Genomic DNA, 19,463 nt, shown 5'->3' with positions numbered 1-19,463 from the left:
TTTCATCCACTTAATCAAATTTAGCTAATCAGGACTTCTAAAATTTGTGCTCTCTTTTCTAACCAAGCTCAAACACAAGAAGTTCATATCAAAACAAGGTCAAATATTTGGTGTTTAGTTGACAAAACCTAAATGCAGTTGTTCAAACTGATCTGTGCAAAGACCATCCTTGATTCTAGAGGCCTGATGATGAAGCATGGGACTGGCCTCCTGAGATGGTGTCATGGATTTGATACAAAGAATAAAACCATCTGGACTTGGTCAAGGAGGGCCTGTCACTGACTATCTTCTATACAATCTTCCTTAGTGACCTCCTTAGCTCCCACTGGTTCACCAAACAGAAGACAGAGTTAGCTAGTGATAGAGTAGGTCTAATATTAGGAATAGTTCAAGTCTAGCCTCAGACCCTTATGATCTGGACCTGGGGAAATCACTTTTCTGTAAAATAAGAGAAGATAAAAGCACCTACCTCACAGAGTTAGTGTGAAGATAAGTTATTTGTAAAGTACTTACTTAGCATAGTATGCGGAAGGTGCTATAAGTGACTAATTTTTAAATGGTTCTCACTTCTTTGTCCAGCCCTGACTTCTCTTCTGATCATCAGATACACCACCAATTGACTTCTGGACATGCTGTACTAATATCTCACAAGCACCTCAAATTCCACATGTACAAAGCAGAACTCATTATTCCACCTCCACACCCCAATGCACTGAATTTAATGAAAAATCCATCACCCAGGCTGGCAACCTCGATGCCCTCACTCCATCTTTCAGTCTGTTACTAAATCTTATTAATTCGGCCTTCACCACAACAATCTTACGTTCTTTTCTCTCTACTCAGTCATATAACAACCTTCTGGCTGATCTTTTCCATTCTAATCCACCCTCTACTCAGCTGCCAAAATCTCTAAAATCTCTCTAAAATATAGGTTTGACTATATCACCACTATTCCCACTAACACTGTCCTGCCCGGGGTGGATAGGTGGTGCAGTGAATAGAGCACCAGCCTTAGAGTCACGAGTACCTGGGTTCAAATCCGACCTCAGACACTTAATAATTACCTGGCCATGTGGCCTTGGGCAAGCCACTTAGCCCCATTGCCTTAAAAAAATAAAAAAATAAACTGTCCTGCCCTCCCTCCTAATAAATAAGCAACAAACTCCCTATTATTAGCAGGACCAAATATAAAACCTTCCTTTTTAACAAATGACCCATCCACGTACTCTACAATCCTTGAACACAATGCTACTCCTTAAGTCCATGTCTTTCAATAGATTGTCCCCCCACCAGGTTCTCTCTTCCCCATCTCTACCTCTTAATTTCCCTGGCTTGTTCTAAGACTCCTCTCGAATTCCACCTCCTGGGGGAAAAAAGGCTCTTCTCAGTTGCTGAGTTCCCAGTCTCCCTCCTCCCTCGCTAACTAAAAGACAGCATGCTGGAGCATGAGTTTGAGTTATCTGAATGTTGACTTCCCTCGTTGTAATGGGGACTTCTAGAGTCTCCTCAATTTCTTTGTATCTCGTTTGTTTTGCACATGGTATGCACTTAAATTCTTTAACAATTTGTTACTGTAAAGGACATGAAATGCAGTTAAGTGTATAGTACTTTAAAAAATTAAATAATTCTTTTTTACTCTTGATTTCATCTAGTCTAAGACTGAGATGGAAATATGATTGAAGGGCAAATTCAAAGACTACAAGGTCAACACAACTAATTTTCTATACAAGGTCATTTTCTAACAGGTAGATGCTCTCATGTAATTTTTTTCCAGGGTGGTACTGGACTTTCTTATTTAGTCATTTGCAACTCTTTAATGACCCCATTTGAGATTTTCTTGACAAAGACATTGTAGTAGTTTCCATTTCCTTGTCCAGCTCATTTTACACAGATAAGAGAATTGAGACAAACAGGTTTAAGTGACATGTCCAGGTTCACACAACTAGTAAATGTCTGAGGCCAAGCTTGAACTTAAGAAGATGGGTTTTCTTGACTCCAGGTCCAGCACTCTATCCACCACAGTACCTAGCTGCCCCCTTATCTATTTTACCACTCTTAAAATGCTAGCACCCTCTGCAAAGAAATTCAAGGAGTCAATTATGTCCTGCTTTTTAATTTTATTTACCTAGTATTGCACTGTTGAGAGCTGAGCACACAGGTTCTCTTTGTATTGGGTCAAGTTGGTTTCCAACTGGACTGCTCCATGGATCTGAATAAGCAAGCAAACTGAATGCATCCTGTTGAGAAAAATAGTAATGAGTTCACTTTTCAATTCCTATGACTTAGCCACTTACCGTATGCTATCAGTCAGTTCCAAACCAAGAACCAAGGAAAACCTGACTTTAAGAATATGCCAAGATAATGTACTTAATTTATTATTCCAACCCCCCCCCATCCCGGGTATGTCCACCTGCCTAGAAGGCAATTTTTGTTCTGCCATTGTGTTACTGGGGAAGTAAAAATATATGAATTTAATGAGCTTACCTGCTAATGAAAAGAATGACAACACATGAAACATGAAATTATAAGAATTGTCATAAAGCAAAAAGTAGAGATAATAAACAAAGGATTAAAAATTCAAAGAAATCACTTTAAATTAGGGGGCTTTGTGAAGCAGGTGAGACTGCCTGGGGTTTAAAGGACAGAACGCTGACAAATGGAAAGTGCAAAGTAAGAGTACTTTTCTGGGAAGGGGATAGGAATAGGGAGAGGGAAGGAAAGGAGAAAACTACAGAACCCTTGGAAGTCTAGGGATGATACTCAGTTGAGGTGAGATGAGAGCTTCTTAATTAAGGTCAAAGTTACAAAACTGAATTGGATTTCTTTGTGGCTTTCTTCCTCTTCTCCAATTTTGCCCTTCTTCAAAGAGGAAGGCTAATGTTGCAAGTCAGAGTACTGGAACAATACTAAATTTACAGTTGTAAAGACAAAAGCAAACTATTAAAGGGTTATTTCACTGAACTAGATAAAATAGTAACAAAAGGTCAAAAATGCCAAAAGAAATACTGGGGGGAAAATAGGAGTTAAAGCATTACCAGATATCAAACTATAAAGTAGCAATTAGCAAAATTTGTAGTGCTTAAAAAAACACGACTTGTTCAATGGAACATGCTACTTAAGCAAGACCCAGAAACACAGTACTTAAGCTAGGCATTAATTCTTTATGTGAGTCTTGTTTTGAAGACTAGCAGTTCAGTCTAAATAACTAATCTAACTTAAAGTACAAATTTATAGGTTGAATATTCCAAATGACTATCAAAAGACTGCCATCTCACATTCAGTGTGTACAAAATCAAATTCACTGTCTTTACTGTTCCTCCTTCCAATTTATTTGCTGCTCTTGCTATGACCAATTCTAGTTATACAAGCACAAATACTTGGGAGCTATAGGATTATAAAATTTAAGAAATGATACCTTTAGAAAAAACTGAGGTCTATGAAAGCTAAATTACTTGACCAAACTCAAAGATAATAAATGCCAAAGTTAAAGTTCAAACAATTTAAAATTCCTGACTGCAGATTCAGAACTCTTTCCATTATATTCCAATACCTCTCTCTGGATCATTGCTCTATATGCTTTATATGCAGTCAATAAATCCTATCAACTTAGTGTGAATATTTCATATATTCAACTAACCCCTACTGTCACTCCCAATGTAAATAAGCTGCTCATTGCCTCATGCCTGATACTGTATTCTCTATGAGCCAATTTATCCTTCATACTGATGACAAGCTTCTTTTGTTCTCAAGCACTGCTTCCATTCTGTCACTCCTTTGCTTTCACATTTATAGCAACTTTCTACACATCCAAGACTTTAATTAAATTAATCTCATTCTACAAATCTGCACCCTACCTCATACCAGTCTTTTACTCCAAACAAGGAATACAACAAGTTCAAAATACTTATTTCTAATTCTGTGCCTTGGCTAAAACCTAAAATGCCCTTTTCTGTCCTTATCTCAAAAACCAAAGTTCCTAGGGTATACTTTAACCCAACAAGCCATAAATTTTACCTCACTGTCTTCTGCTCCCAGCATTCCTGTAGTATCTCCTGGATCATGCCTGAGCTCAGTGCATTTTACAAACATCTCATTAGAATCTCACAACAATCCTGAATTACTTTCATTCCATCTTACAGCTGAGCAAACTAAAAAGAGAGGTTAAGAGTCTTGCTCAACTAGTACATATCAGATTTGAACTTCGGTCTTCTTGAGTTCCTGTTTACTTCAGGCCCAGTTTTTAATGCACTGTGCTGCAGCTTGGAACTGAGTCTTTTGACCTCAACTCTGATTCTGGCTACATTACTTTCTTCAGTGAACAGCCTATAAATTCTACTTAATCAAAATTAATTACTTGATAATCTTCTAAATTATACCATTTTCTCTAACTACAAATATGAAAAAAAACACAGGACCTTCAAAACTTTTATCTAGTTCCACTTAAGTGACATCAACGTAAGTGGATAAAAAGTCAACACATTCAATGTGTACATTTAAATGAAAATGCCAGTCAAAAACAGAAACACAAAAGCCCATAATTTAAAAACATAAGATTTTGAAATCCAAAATTCCTGTCTCCAAGACATATATATTCATAAAACAATTCACATCTATTATCTTATTTTAGCCCCACAACAGCCTGAGGTGCCTAAGTGTTTGAAATGGGACATGAATGGAGGCCTCCCTCCCTCTAGTCACTCTTCTCCACCAGGCCAGGTTACCTCTCCATCAAGGTTGAAAGACCAGCTCTCTTCTCTAACCATGGGAGCAACTCCTTTATTGTCTCTCCTCAATTTCTTAAGTAAAAGATGAGGATGAATGACTTAACAGGTACCTTTGTGTTCTAGATCCAAAATACTAGAGATTCAAAGCAAAGTCTGAGAATGTAAAATGGATTTCTGTAATACTTGGCAAAAAAAGGTTAAGTGATGGATGAAATAAACCAAACAAGTACAGTAAAACCATTGATCATTCAGTCTTCTGAGAATCTAAAACTGTAAACTGAAAGGGAAAAAGGACATAAAAAAACTTCTTTCTGTAAATTTAACAAGCCCAATACCATAGATTTGCAGGTATGACATAGGAGAAAGGAGAGCAAAAAAAAAGAAATGCTGATGGGGTAGAGCTAAGGACTCTAACTAAATTTTGGAGTGACAGAACCCACAGAGGGACCCAGAAAGGCAGTTCTCCTACTCAAGGTGACCTGTCAAAGAGCAGAAAGGCTCTGCTCCCCGGGGTTGGAGGGGCGGCCCACCAGAGGGGTGGGCTGCCAGAGCGAAAGAACTTCAGCCCCCCGGAGGCAGCCCCAGGGCACTGGGAGCGGCTGCTGCGGGGGAGTTTCCTGACCTACACCTTGGGGAGCACCAGACACAACTTGGGGGACCAGCAGGGGACCTCTGCCAGAGGGAGCACGTGAAGCCCAGCCCTCAGGGCACACAGCATGGCCACAGCAACCCAGATCCAGGAACAGGAAGCAGAAGCTGGTAAGCAGGAGCCCCCGGGCATGAGCTCCCTGAGCCTAGGGAGGGAGCAGACAGAGACTGCTGAGCTCTGTCCTCTATCCCTGGAACAAGGACTCCGGGGCTCTGACCAGATTCAGATCCTGATCTCAGTCTAGGCCCCCCCATAAAACAGTAGGGCCCCCCCTACCTCAGCCCCGTGGCAGAGGGCGGCGCATATGGTCATTCGCAGACCAGGAGGGAGGACAGAACCTCTCACACTGAGACCCTTGTGGGAGTGTCCCAAAAGCTCAGGAAGCACCCCAAAACCAGGCCCAGGCTGGAAAAAAGAGTAAGCAGAGTAAAAGAGGAACACCATGGAGAAATATTTTGGCTGTGAGCTCAAGAAGGATCAAAACACTCAATCTGAAGATGAAGTGCAAGCTCCTGCATCTAAAGACTCCAAGAAAAAACAGAAATTTGGCTCAGGCCATGACAGAGCTCAAAAGACTTTGAAAATCAAGTGAGGGCGATAGAAGAAAAATTGGGAAAAGAAATGAGATGCAGGGAAAACATGAAAATGAAGTCAGCAGCTTAGACAAGGAAATCCAAAAAGATGAAAAAATAGCATGCTAAAAACCAGCTTAGGTCAAATGGATAAAACAGTTCAAAAAGTTATTAAGTAGAAAAATATTTTAAAAAGCACAACTGGCCGGATGGAAAAAGAGATAAGAAAGCTATCTGAAGAAAACAAATCCTTCAGACAAATAACAGAACTCAGGGAGATTGCTGATTTTACAAGAACTCGGAACTCAATACTTCAAAATCAAAAGAATGAAAAATTAAAAGAAAATGTGAAACATCTCAATGAAAAAACAACTGATACAGAAAACAGATTTAGGAAAGATAATTTACTCATGATCAGGAAAAGAGCCGTGACATTATTTTCAAAGAATTACTACAGGAAAATTGCCCTGATATTCTAGAAACAGAGGGCAAAACAGAAATGGAGAGAATCCACCAATCCCCCTGAGAAAGAGATCCAAAAAACCAACCCCCAGGAATATTATAGCCAAGTTCCAGAACTCCCAAGTCAAAGAGAAAATATTACAAGCAGCCACAAGGACACAGTTTAAATATCGTGGAGCTGCAGTCAGGATCACACAGGATTTAGCAGCAACTACAATAATATACCCGAAGGCAAAAGAGCTTAGAATGCAACCCACAATCAACTACCCAGAAAAACTGAATGTCCTCTTCCAGGGAAAAAGATGGACTTTCAATGAACCAGGGGAATTTCAAATGTTCCTGTTGGAATGGCCAGAGCTGAACAGAAGGTTTGATCTTCAGATAAAGGACTCAGGAGAAGCATGGAGATTGGAGGAGAGGGGGGAAAATATGAGGGACTTAATGATGATGAACTACATGTATTCCTGCATAAAAAAATGATACTGATAATACTCATATGAACCTTTCTCAGTTAATAGAGCAGGTAGAAGGAGCTTTTATAGATGAAGTACAGGAGAAAGCTGAATTTAAAGATAAAATGTGGTGTAAAAATGGAGTCAATAGAAAAAAGGTAAATGTAATTGGAGAAAGAAAAAGGAGAGGGGGAATAGGCCAAGATATTTCATATAATAAGATTTTTCTTTATTACAATGAGTTATTGCAATGATATGGAAATGGGAAAGGCAAGGGGGAATAAGGGAATCTTTGCTCTCATCAGAGGAGGCTAAGAGAGGAAAAAGCATATTGAATACAATGGGGTATAGGCATCTGGAGTAAGAAGAAGGGGGAAGGGGGGGGAGTGAATAAAGGAGGAGAGGATGGACCATGGGGGGAGAGTGGTCAGATATAATGCATTTTCTTTTTTTACTCCTTGCAAGGGGCTGGGATTGGAAGGCCTGTCCAGGACCATAGGGATGCTGGGGCCTAAGGGGTGGTAGAGGGCTCAGGGCCTCTTGGCCCCAGGGTGGGGGAATCTGTCTGCTGCACCACTCAGCTACCCTACAACAGAGTGAGAGTGAAAGGAGAGAGAAAATATAGCACATGGAATTAAAGTAAGTAATGGGCAGAGCCAAGATGGCGACAAGAGAGGAACTCTCTTAGAAGCTCTCTCAAAATTTCTAAACTAAGGACTCTAACTAAATTTTTGAGAACCCAAAGAAGGACCCAGTGAGGCAGCTCTCCTACTCAAGGTAACCTGGAAAAGAGCAGAAAGGCTCTGCTCCACGGGGTTGGAGGGTCGGCCTGCTGGAGGGGCGGCCTGCCAGAGGGGTGGCCCGGCAGAGTGAAAGAACTTCAGCCTCTCTGAGGAAGCCCCAGGGCACTGGGAGCCACAGCTCACAGCATCGGGGGAGTTTCCTGAGCTATGGCCCGGGGAGCACCAGGCACTAAGTGGGGGAACAGAAGGGGAAGCTCTGCCAGAGCGAGCACATGGAGCCCAGCCCTCAGGGCACACAGCAAGCAAGTGGTCTTGAGGCAGCCCAGATCCAGGAACAAAAGCAGATGGAGCCAGTAAGCAGGAGCCCCCAGAGTATGGGCCCATTGAGCTGAGGGAAGGGAGTAAAGAGAGAAACTGCAGAGCTCTGTCCTCTGCCCCTGGAACAGGACTCTGAGGCTATGACCACATTCAGATCCTGATTACAGTCTAGCCCACCCCACCTCAGCCCTGTGGCAGAGGGGGGCGCATATGGTCATTCACAGACCAGGAGGGAGGACAGAGCCTCACACAATGAGACCCGTATGGGAATGTCCCAAAAGCTCAGGAAGCACCCCAAAACAGGCGCAGGCTGGGAAAAATGAGCAAGCAGAGAAACAAGAGGAAGACCACTGAGAAATATTTTGCCTGTGATCCCAAGAAGGATCAAAACACTCAGTCTGAAGATCAGGAAGCACAAGCTCCTGCATCTAAAGACTCCAAGAAAAACAGAAAATGGGCTCACGCTATGACAGAGCTCAAAAAAGACTTTGAAAATCAAATGAGGGAGTTAAAAGAAAAACTGGGAAAAGAAATGAGATGCAGGAAAAACATGAAAATGAAGTCAGCAGCCTAGTCAAAGAAATCCCAAAAAATGCTGAAGAAAATAGCATGCTAAAAACCAGCTTAGGTCAAATGGATAAAACAGTTCAAACAATTATTGAGGAGAAGAATGCTTTAAAAAGCAAAATTAGCCAGATGGAAAAAGAGATAAGAAAACTCTCTGAGGAAAATAAATCCTTCAGACAAAGAATAGAACTCAGGGAGATTGATGAATTTATGAGAAACCAGGATTCATTACTTCAAAACCAAAAAAATGAAAAATTAGAAGAAAATGTGAAACATCTCATTGAAAAAACTAATATGGAAAACAGACTTAAGAAAGATAATTTAAAAATTATTGGAATACCTGAAAGTCATGATCAGGAAAAGAGCCTTGACAACATTTTCAAAGAATTACTACAGGAAAATTACCCTGATATCCTAGAAGCAAAGGGCAAAATAGAAATGGAGAGAATCCACCGATCAATTCCCCTAAGAAAGAGATCCCAAAAACCAACCCCTAGGAATATTATAGCCAAGTTCCAGAACTCCCAAATCAAAGAGAAAATATTACAAGCAGCCAGAAGGACACAGTTCAAATACCACGGAGCTGCAATCAGGATCTCACAGGACTTAGCAGCAACTACACTGGAAGCTCGTAGGGCTTGGAATATAATATACCAGAAGGCAAAAGAGCTTAGAATGCAGCCAAGAATGAACTACCCAGCAAGGCTGAATGTCCTCTTCCAAGGGAAAAAGATGGGACTTTCAATGAAACAGGGGAATATCAAATGTTCCTGTTGGAATGGCCAGAGCTGAACAGAAGGTCTGATCTTCAGATACAGGACTCAGGTGAAGCATGGAGATTGGAGGAGAAGGGGAAAAAATGAGGGACTTAATGATGAACTGCATGTATTCCTGCATAGAAAAATGACACCGATAATACTCATATGAACCTTCTCAGTTAATAGATCAGTTAGAGGGAGCTTTTATAGTTGAAGTACAGGAGAAAGCTGAATTTGAAGATAAAATATTGTGTAAAAATGGAGTCAACAGAAAAAAAAGGGAAATGTAATGGGAGAAAGAAAAAGGAGAGGGGGAATAGGCCAAGACATTTCATATAATAAGTTCTTTATTGCAATGACATGGAAGGGGGAAGACAAGGGGGAATGAGGGAATTTTTGCTCTCATCAGAGGCAGTTAGGAGAGGAAACAGCATATATACTCAATGGGGTATAGACATCTGGAGTAAGAAGGGGGGGGGGACAGGGGGAAGGGGTGGGGATGTAAATGATGGAGGAGAGGATGGACCATGGGGGGACAGTGGTCAGATACAACACATTTTCTTTTTTTACCTCTTGCAAGGGGCTAGGATTGGATGGCCTGCCCAGGACCATAGGGCCTGGTGGATGCTGGGCCCAAGGGGTGGTATGGGGGCTCAGGGCCTCTTGGCCCTAGGGCCAGGGATCTGTCTGCTGCGCCACTCAGCTACCCTACAGCAGAGTCACAGTGAAAGGAGAGAGAAAATATAGTACATGGTAGTGGAGAAATACGAAAGGAGGAAGTTGCAATCAGCAATGGCAACGCTGGAAAAATATGGAAGTAACTTTTGCAATGGAATTACCATAAAGAATGTGATCGGGGCGGCTAGGTAGCGTAGTGGAAAAAGCACCGGCCTTGGAGTCATGAGTACATGGGTTCAAATCTGGTCTCAGACACTTAGTAATTACCTAGCTGTGTGGCCTTGGGCAAGCCACTTAACCTCATTTGCCTTGCCAAAAAAAAAAAAAAAAAAAACCCAACCCTAAAAAGAATATGATCCACCCATGACAGAGTTGTTGGTGTTGGAACAAAGACTAAAGCACATTTTTTATTATTATTATTTGGGGGGTGCAGGGCAAATGGGGCTGGGTGGCCTGCCTGGAGCTGCATAGCAGGGTGATCATTGGGTATCTGAGGCCAGATTTGGACCCGGGTGCTCCTGGCTCAAGGACCAATGCTCTGTCTGCCACCCAGCCACCCCTACTATTATTACTATTTTATTTTATTTTGGGTCTTTTTTTTTTCTTTTGGCTTTTGCAGGGCAGTGGGGTTGGGGTGGCTTGCATGTCACACAGCTGGGTGATTGTTGGGTGTATGGGGCCGGATACGGGCTTGGGTGCTCCTTGCTCCAGGGCTGGGGTTCCGTCCATTGCACCACCTGGCCATACCTTCAATTATTACTATTTTTTTTTAAATTTTCATTTTTCTCTCTCCCCTTTATCACTCAAGCGAGTCTATATTTTGTGAGGGAGGGGTATTGTGTTTACTCTTAAACAAGAATATTTTATTAATGTATAAAAAATTATTTGTACAAAGAGATTAAAAAAAATTACAACCAAAAAAAAAATGAATGTGATCCACCCGTGACAGAGTTGGTGGGATGGAAACACAGACTGAAGCACATTTTTTAATATTATTATTTGGGAGGGGAGTGCAGGGCAAATGTGGCTGGATGGCCTCCCTGGGGCCACATAGCAGGGTGATCATTGGGTGTCTGAGGTCAGATTTGTACCCAGGTGCTCTCTCCGTCACCTGGCTGCCCCTACTATTATTGTCATTTTATTTGGGGTCTTTTTTTTTTTTTTGGTTTTTGCAGGGCAATGGGCTTGGGATGGCTTGCATGGGGTCACACAGCTGGGTGATTGTTGGGTGTATGGGGCCGGATCTGGGCTAGGGTGCTCCTGGCTCCAGGGCTGGTGCTTCATTCACTGCGCCACCTGGCCATACTTACAATGATCACAATTTTTTTTAATTTTTAATTTTAATTTTTTTCTCTCTCCTTTACTTTATCCCTCAAGTGAGTCTATATTTTTTTGGGGGGAAGAGGAATTTGTTTACTCTTAAACAAGAATATTTTATAAATGTATAAAAAACCATTATTTGTAGAAAATGACAATAAATAAATAAAAAATAGAAAAATGAAAAAACCCCTGGTATTTCAATATCCTGACATCATATGTATCATTAGAATTAGGTGGGATGAAACTCATTCCTAAAATGTGGTACTAGAATGTAACAGAAGAAGAGTTAAAAGGAAGGATGGGACAAGAAATGTATTACAAGTTTAAGAAAAATACATATTTTTGTGAGGAAAACTTAAGAGAATGCCAGAGCAGAGAACATCTAGATGATCCATCCAGGGTAGAAAGAAAAAATGATATTATTGGAGGGATAAACTATAGTCCATCTGAACAGGAGGACGCATTAAATGACAAATTTAGAAAACATCAAAAATCAGGCCCAGAAATATTTCAATTATGGGAAGCTTTCAAATACCTACAAACGAAGCATTCAATTCAATAAAACACTCATTTAAAACAAATACTTCAACCAATTATAAATATATGAGGTATTGTGCAATGTACTAGAGATGAAAAGAAGCAAAATAATCCTTTCCTTTAGGAGTTTTCATTCTACTGGGTTGCATGGAAAAAATTTATGAAAATTTTGTTCTTAAAAAAAAAGGGGGGGGGGGTTGAGGGGGGCAGCTAGGTGGCATAGTGGCTAAAGCTCCGGACCTGAAGTCAGGAGTACCTGGGTTCAAATCCAGTCTCAGACACTTAATAACTACCTAGCTGTGTGGCCTTGGGCAAGCCACTTAACCCCGGTTTGCCTTGCAAAAAGCTTAAAAAGGGGGAGGGGGGGTTGAGAGGAGGATTAGTAAGAGAAATAGTTGATAAAATATGAATGACAGTAATCTAAAAAGCAACTAATCATTTCTACTATAGTCCATGAAAGCACTAAACAAGAATGCACTCTACACATTGGGGGAAAAACAAATTTCAAAAGGTTCAGAGAGGATTCAGAGACGAAGTATTTCGAAGCGAAAGTTTGCTCAAGAAGTACAAGTAACACTCAAGACTGAATTCAAAAGATAAAATCAGACTGAGTGCAATGTAGAAAAGGGGAGTTTCTTGGAATAACCATCATGGATATATTACAAGGAACAATGACAAACTCAGGTTTTTGGGGGGGTTTTTTAGGTTTTTTTTTTTTGCAAGGCAAATGGCGTTAAGTGGCTTGCCCAAGGCCACACAGCTAGGTAATTATTAAGTGTCTGAGACGGGATTTGAACCCAGGTACTCCTGACTCCAAGGCCGGTGCTTTATCCACTATGCCACCTAGCCACCCCTAGGTTTTTTTTTATACACAAAGATGTAAATACATATGGGAAAAAGGAAAGATAGAGAAAAAATGCAAATGAGTTATATTGTCCTGTTAATATTGCATAACACTAAAGCTAGGGCTGGCAAAGAAATTAAAGACAAGAAAATGAGTTACACAAGGGGAAAAGAAGAATACTCAGTCAATCATGGTTAACAGGAAGATAATAAGTAAGTTAAACATCTCATTTTATTTTTGATTGGTTTCATGAAATAGAAATCCAAGGTAAGTGACAAAATGGTAAGACAATGTATCACATCCTGATAGAAGATGTCACTGCTGACCACCATCAAACAGGAGAGATGACAAAATTGGAAATAAAGACACCAAGAAAATAAAGAAATTGGGCTCAGACTATGACAGTGATCAAAATAGACTTTGAAAATCAAATGACGGAGATAGAAGAAAAATTGGGAAAAGAAATGAGAGAGCTGCAGGAAAAAACATGAAAATGAAGTCAGCAGCTTAGTCAAGGAAATCCAAAAAGATGCTGAAGAAAATAGCATGCTAAAAACCAGCTTAGGTCAAATGGATAAAACAGTTCAAAAAGTTATTGAGGAGAATAATGCTTTAAAAAGCAGAACTGGCCAGATGGAAAAAGAGATAAGAAAGCTTTCTGAGGAAAATAAATCCTTCACACAAAGAATAGAACTCAGGGAGACTGATGAATTTACAAGAAATCAGGACTCAATACTTCAGAACCAAAAGAATGCAAAATTAGAAGAAAATGTGAAACATCTCATTGAAAAAACAACTGATATGGAAAACAGATTTAGGAAAGATAATTTTAAAATTATTGGAATACCTGAAAGTCATGATCAGGAAAAGAACCTTGACATCATTTTCAAAGAATTACTACAAGAAAATAGCCCTGATATCCTAGAAGCAGAGGGCAAAATAGAAATGTCTCCCGATCCCCCTGAGAAAGAGATCCCAAAAAACCAACCCCCAGCAATATTACAACCAAGTTCCAGAACTCCCAAGTCAAAGAGAAAAATATTACAAGCAGCCAGAAGGACACAATTCAAATACTGTGGAACTGCAATCAGGATCTCACAGGACTTAGCAGGAACTACATTAAAAGCTCGTAGAGCTTGGAATATAATATACCAGAAGACAAAAGAGCTTAGAATGCAACCGAGAATAAACTACCCAGAAAAACTGACCATCCTCTTCCAGGGGAAAAAGATGGACTTTCAATGAACCAGGGGAATTTCAAATGTTCCTGTTGGAATGGCCAGAGATGAACAGAAGGTCTGATCTTCAAATACAGGACTCAGGTGAAGCATGGAGATGGGAGGAGAAGGGGAAAATATGTGGGACTTGATGATGAACTGCATGTATTCCTTCATAGAAAAATGACACCGATAATACTCATATGCACCTTCTTAATTAACAGAGCAGGTAGAAGGGGATTTTATAGATGAAACACAGGAGAAAGCTGAATTTCAAGATAAAATATGGTGTAAAAATGGAGTCAAAAGAAAAAAGGGAAATGTAATCGAAGAAAAAGGAGAGGGGGGAATCAGCCAAGATATTTCATATAATAAGATTTTTCTTTATTACAATGAGTTATTGCAATGATATGGAAGGGGGAAGGCAAGGGGGAATGAGGGAATCTTTGCTCTCATCAGAGGTGGCTAGGAAAGGAAACAGCATATATACTCAATGGGGTATAGACATCTGGAGTAAGGAGAGGGGAGCAGGGGGTAGGGGTGGGCATGTGAATGAAGGAAGAGAGGATGGACCATGGGGGGAGAGTGGTCAGACATAATGCATTTTCTTTTTTACTTCTTGCAAGGGGCTGGGATTAGATGGCCTGTCCAGGACCATAGGGCCAGGTGGATTCTGGGCCTAAGGGGTGGTATGGGGGCTCAGGGCCTCTTGGCCCCAGGGCCAGGGATCTGTCTGCTGCGCCACTCAGATACCCTACAGTAGAGTCAGAGTGAAAGGAGAGAAAATATAGTACATGGTAGTGGAGAAGGACAAAGGGAAGGAGTTGCAATCAGCAATGGCAACGGTGGAAAAATATGTTAGTAATTTTTGTGATGGACTTGTCATAAAGAATGTGATCCACCCGCAACAGAGTTGGTGGTGTTGGAACACAGACTGAAGCATATATTATTATTATTATTATTATTATTGTTGTTGTTGTTGTTGTTGTTGTTGTTGTTGTTGTTGTTGTTGTTGTTGTTATTATTATTGTTATCATTATTATTAGGGGCAGGACAAATGGGGCTGGGTAGCCTGCCTGGGGCCTGCATAGGAGGGTGTTCATTGGGTGTCTGAGGCCGGATTTGGACCCGGGTGCTCCTGGCTCGAGGGCCAATGCTCTGTTTTATTTTATTTTGGGTCTTTTTTTGGTTTTTGCAGGGCAGTGGCATTGGGGTGGCTTGCATGTCACACAGAGCTGGGTGATTGTTGGGTGTACAGGGCCGGATATGGGCTCGGGTGCCCCTGGCTCCAGGACTGGTGCTCCATCCACTGCACCACCTGGCCATACCTACAATTATTACTATCATTTTTTTAATTTTAATTTTTTTCTCTCCCCTTTATTTTATCGCTCAAGAGAGTCTATAATTTTTTGGGGGGAGGGGGGTATTTTGCTTACTCTTAAACAAGAATATTTTATTAATGTATAAAAAACATTATTTGTACAAAATGAGAATAAATAAATATTAAAGACAAAAAAGAAAGGAATAAAATCACATTCCTCAGATTTACAGATAATACAAAGTATGGAAGGGGAGTTAACTGGATGAGCCAGCATCTGAAAAGATCTTCAAAAATTACCACAATGGGCCAAATCTTTGATGGAATATAATGACTAACTTTAATTATTTCCAAGTTATCTTAAATATAGCTCATTTGTACTTAGTGTTTGCAACTTATCTCATTTAGTCAAAAGAGTAAGGATCTTCTGCTACCTTTTCTTCTATTCCCAGGGCCTGGCAATTAATAAATGGATCCTGATATAATTTTTAAAAAATCAACTTCACAAATGCAGAATCAACAATTTTTGAACCTTCATTAGATGCTAGAGATAAAAAAAAAACACAAAAGCAAAACAGAACTCATATCCCAGTGAGGGGAAAGAAATGGATCCACATTCACAGATATGTGAATATATATTACATATAAAATAAAAATATAGTGACTGGGAAAGGAGAACACTCACAACTAGGGAGAATCAAAAAAGTTCTCTTGAAATACATGATACTTGAGGTGGACAGTGAAAAAAGCCAAAGAGGTCTATGAAGTGGAGGTAAAAAAGAGCACTCCAAGCATGGGAACAGCCTGCCAGGCAGCTGAAATACAGAATATGTGAAGGAGAAAAAGACAATCATTTTGTAAAGAGAGAATGAAGTCAGAGGGTAAAGATCTACAAGTGACAAAGGAGTTTGTATTTTATTCTAAAGGCAACTGAAGGGTTTGGGGGGTGGGGGGGACCTGAAACTTCTTAAACCAGGGGTCATATAGTCAGACTTCTACTTCAGGAATACTATAATGTGGCAGATAGTATGAAGCAAGAAACCAACAAGGAGATGATTGTGATAGTCAGGAACAGGGGTGGTTGATGATTGGACAGAAATTAGTGAGCAGAGACAAACTACATGGAGGCAGAATTTATAGGACTTTGAATTAACTGGAGCAATGGATATCAAACTATATTTTGAACCTGAGAAAGAAGGCAATATTCTCTGATGGGGTAGGTTTGAAGCTCAGAAAAAAAAAGGACTGGATATCCAGATAAGAGAGTAATCTGCAAAGATATGATAGTCGAATCCATGAAATCTGATGAGATTATGAAGAAACAATACAGACAAAGAAGATAACAAGGTCCAGCATAGAGCCCTGGGATGTATGGAGCACAAAAAGTTCATGTTTCTGCAAAGGAGACCAAGAAAGACAAGTACAAAGAGAACCATGGGGTTTCAGGAAAAACTCACTGAAGATAGCATTTCAAGAAGGAATGGGTGTTTTCAAAAGTCAAAGGTTGTATGTAAAGAGAACAAAAATTAAGACTGACAAAAGGCCATCTGTAATCCTGAGAAGCAGTTTTCAGTTGACTGGTAGGGATAGAAGCCAAAATGCAAGAGTATCAAACATGAGCTGGAAAAGATTAAATAGCAGTAATATGTCAATAGCTTTTTCTAGGAATGTGACTGAAAGGAGATTTATAATTTAAATTTATAATTTAAATGAGATTTATAATTCAAGAAAGGGAAAGAGAATTGTTCTGCTACACTCAATCCTGGTCAGGCCATATAACAACAATAAAGATAGCATTGTACAAGTTTTACTGCCCAATTTTACAAGATAAGGAAAGAGATTAAATGACTTGTAAATATCAGAGGACAAATCTGAACTCTACCTAATTCCAGAACTGTGTTCTATCCGGTATGTCACCTAGTTGTCATATCTGGACTGGTGGTTCCAGAAAACTGGAGCATGTGGAGAGTGGCAAATAGACTGGAGAACATGCCACACAACAATCAAATGAACAAACCTGGAACATTTAACATGGAAAAGAAAAGACTTAAAGAAGATAAGTATCTGAAAGATAGTAGAAGTAGAAGAATTATTCATTTTTTTTAAAACCCCAAAACTAGGAACAATAGGTAAAGGACAGATTTCAACATGGCATAAGGAATAATTTCTTTTTGATTATACAAATCAAATGAATGAGCTGCTTTTGGAAGTGCAAATGTTGGAAATGTCTGAAACTTCCAAAATCTTTTCTAGCTCTTAAGATTTTGTGAATTTATTAACTTGATAACAAATAATAACAATCTTCTTTCTCTTAAACATGTATGTGAATATTATACTATAAACTATTCTTCTAAACTTTATAAGTCTTTTTTATGGGGTGGCTAGGTGGCGCAGTGGATAAAGCACTGTCCCTAGAGTCAGGAGTACCCGGGTTCAAATCCAGTCTCAGACACTTAATAATTACCTAGCTGTGTGGCCTTGGGCAAGGCACTTAACCCCATTTGCCTTGAAAAAAAAAAAGTCTTTTTTATGCCTTTAATCTTTATCAAGTCACTTTTATATAAGAAGTGTGTCACAAAGGCTGTTTTCATGTATGAAAGTTTTTTCATCGTTTAATATCTAGATTGGAATTGTCTAGAATTTACCACCTCCTACATACCTCTACCACCTCCCAAATGGCTAATGAATGACATAACCTTTAGAGCCTTGCCTCCTCATGTATAAAATGAGGGGGGGCTAAAGTTGGACTGGATGACCTTGGATGTAGCTTCTAGCTCTAAATTCATGATCTCTATGATCACATAAAGAGATTAAAATGAAAAACAAAAAAGAAATGAAATTATTTCTATAATCCCTTGAAGTCAGGTTAACTCTGCAAAGTTTTACTGAACTTGTTTTTAATGTCAGTTCTTTTGCTATATATTTCTTCCCACTCCTTCCCCCTAAATCACCAAATGATACCACTGCCCCTCTTCCCTTGCAACAAATGACAATGAATTAAGCAAAATCTACCAGCATATAACAATTTATGTAATATTCTATATTCTACTCTCCCACTCCCAGTTCTCCAAGAAAAAAGAAGGTAGGTACAATCCCTCAACTTTTCTTAAGATTAATCATAAAAATGTTATTGTTTGGCTTTTTATTAATGGTCTTTTGTTTACATTATAGTTGTTATTTTATCCAAGTTATGTTTCCTTTACTATGCATCATCACATTAGTCTTCTCATGATTCTTTACCTTTTTATATTTATCATTTCTTATAAATGTAATGAAAATGTCATTTTCTAATAATATTCTATATTCTTCAATTCATTCAATACTTCCCCAAATCATTTGATGTGTTAAAGACTACAAATGTAGTCTTTAACAACCACAAAAGTGTTGCTATGAATATTTAATTTAGGAATAATATGGGACCTTCGTTTCTGTTTTTAAACCACCTTGGATATACCATAATGGAATTTCTAGATCAAAATACTGTAGCCTAAAATTTAGTAACTTCTTGCAAATTCTTGAATTGTTTCCCAGAATAGTTTTATAAATTCAGAGCTCCATTAAAAGTATAGTGGGTGGCTAGGTGGTGTAATGGATAAAGCACCGGCCCTGGAGTCAGGAGTACCTGGGTTCAAATCCGGTCTCAGACACTTAATAATTACCTAGCTGTGTGGCCTTGGGCAAGCCACTAACCCCATTGCCTTGCAAAAACCTAAAATAAAAAATAAAATAAAAATTGAAGATTCTGGCAATCTTTATGTAATCCTAAAATATTCTTACAAGTTTGTGATTTAAAATATTTTAAATGATCTAAACTAAGATAATGAAAAACCAAATCAAAAAAGATAAAATGATCTCATTATCATCATTTAATTTCTTTTAAAAATTAAACAGGGCGGCTAGGTGGCTCAGTGGATAAAGCACGGGCCCTGGAGTCAGGAGTACCTGGGTTCAAATCTGGTCTCAGACACTTAATAATTACCTAGCTGTGTGGCCTTGGGCAAGCCACTTAACCCCATTTGCCTTGCAAAACCTAAAAAAAAAAAAAAAAAAGAATTAAACTACAGTATATTTTTATGGCAAACCAATTAGAAGATTACGGATTAGCTTTAGATCATTTCTAAGAATACCTAAATAACAGAGGTCTGCCTAATAAATGGTTTCTTTTCGTTTCTTCTCAATTTCTCTATAGCAAGTTATTGTACAAATCCATTATTTTTCCAAATACTCTTACTGATTTATTTTCTGTATGAAGAGATTAAATGACATTCATGAAACCTATAATCACTACACAATTATACTCCTTA

At 39.3% G+C, this 19,463-nt stretch overlaps 1 protein-coding gene across 1 annotated transcript in view; it reads right to left on the bottom strand.

Annotated features, from left to right (window-relative positions):
• Positions 1 to 19,463, bottom strand: part of RANBP9 (RAN binding protein 9) — a 106,899-nt gene that overhangs the window by 1,285 nt on the left and 86,151 nt on the right. The window contains exon 13 of the mRNA XM_074207662.1: positions 2,126 to 2,237. Coding sequence (XP_074063763.1) covers positions 2,126 to 2,237 — 112 coding nt within the window. The remainder of the gene's footprint in view (positions 1 to 2,125; positions 2,238 to 19,463) is intronic.

This window comes from Macrotis lagotis, chromosome X (genome assembly GCF_037893015.1).
Source record: "Macrotis lagotis isolate mMagLag1 chromosome X, bilby.v1.9.chrom.fasta, whole genome shotgun sequence".
NCBI classification, from domain to species: domain Eukaryota; kingdom Metazoa; phylum Chordata; class Mammalia; order Peramelemorphia; family Peramelidae; genus Macrotis; species Macrotis lagotis.
Note: the sequence above shows the minus strand (reverse complement) of the source record. Positions and strands in the feature narration are given on the sequence as shown.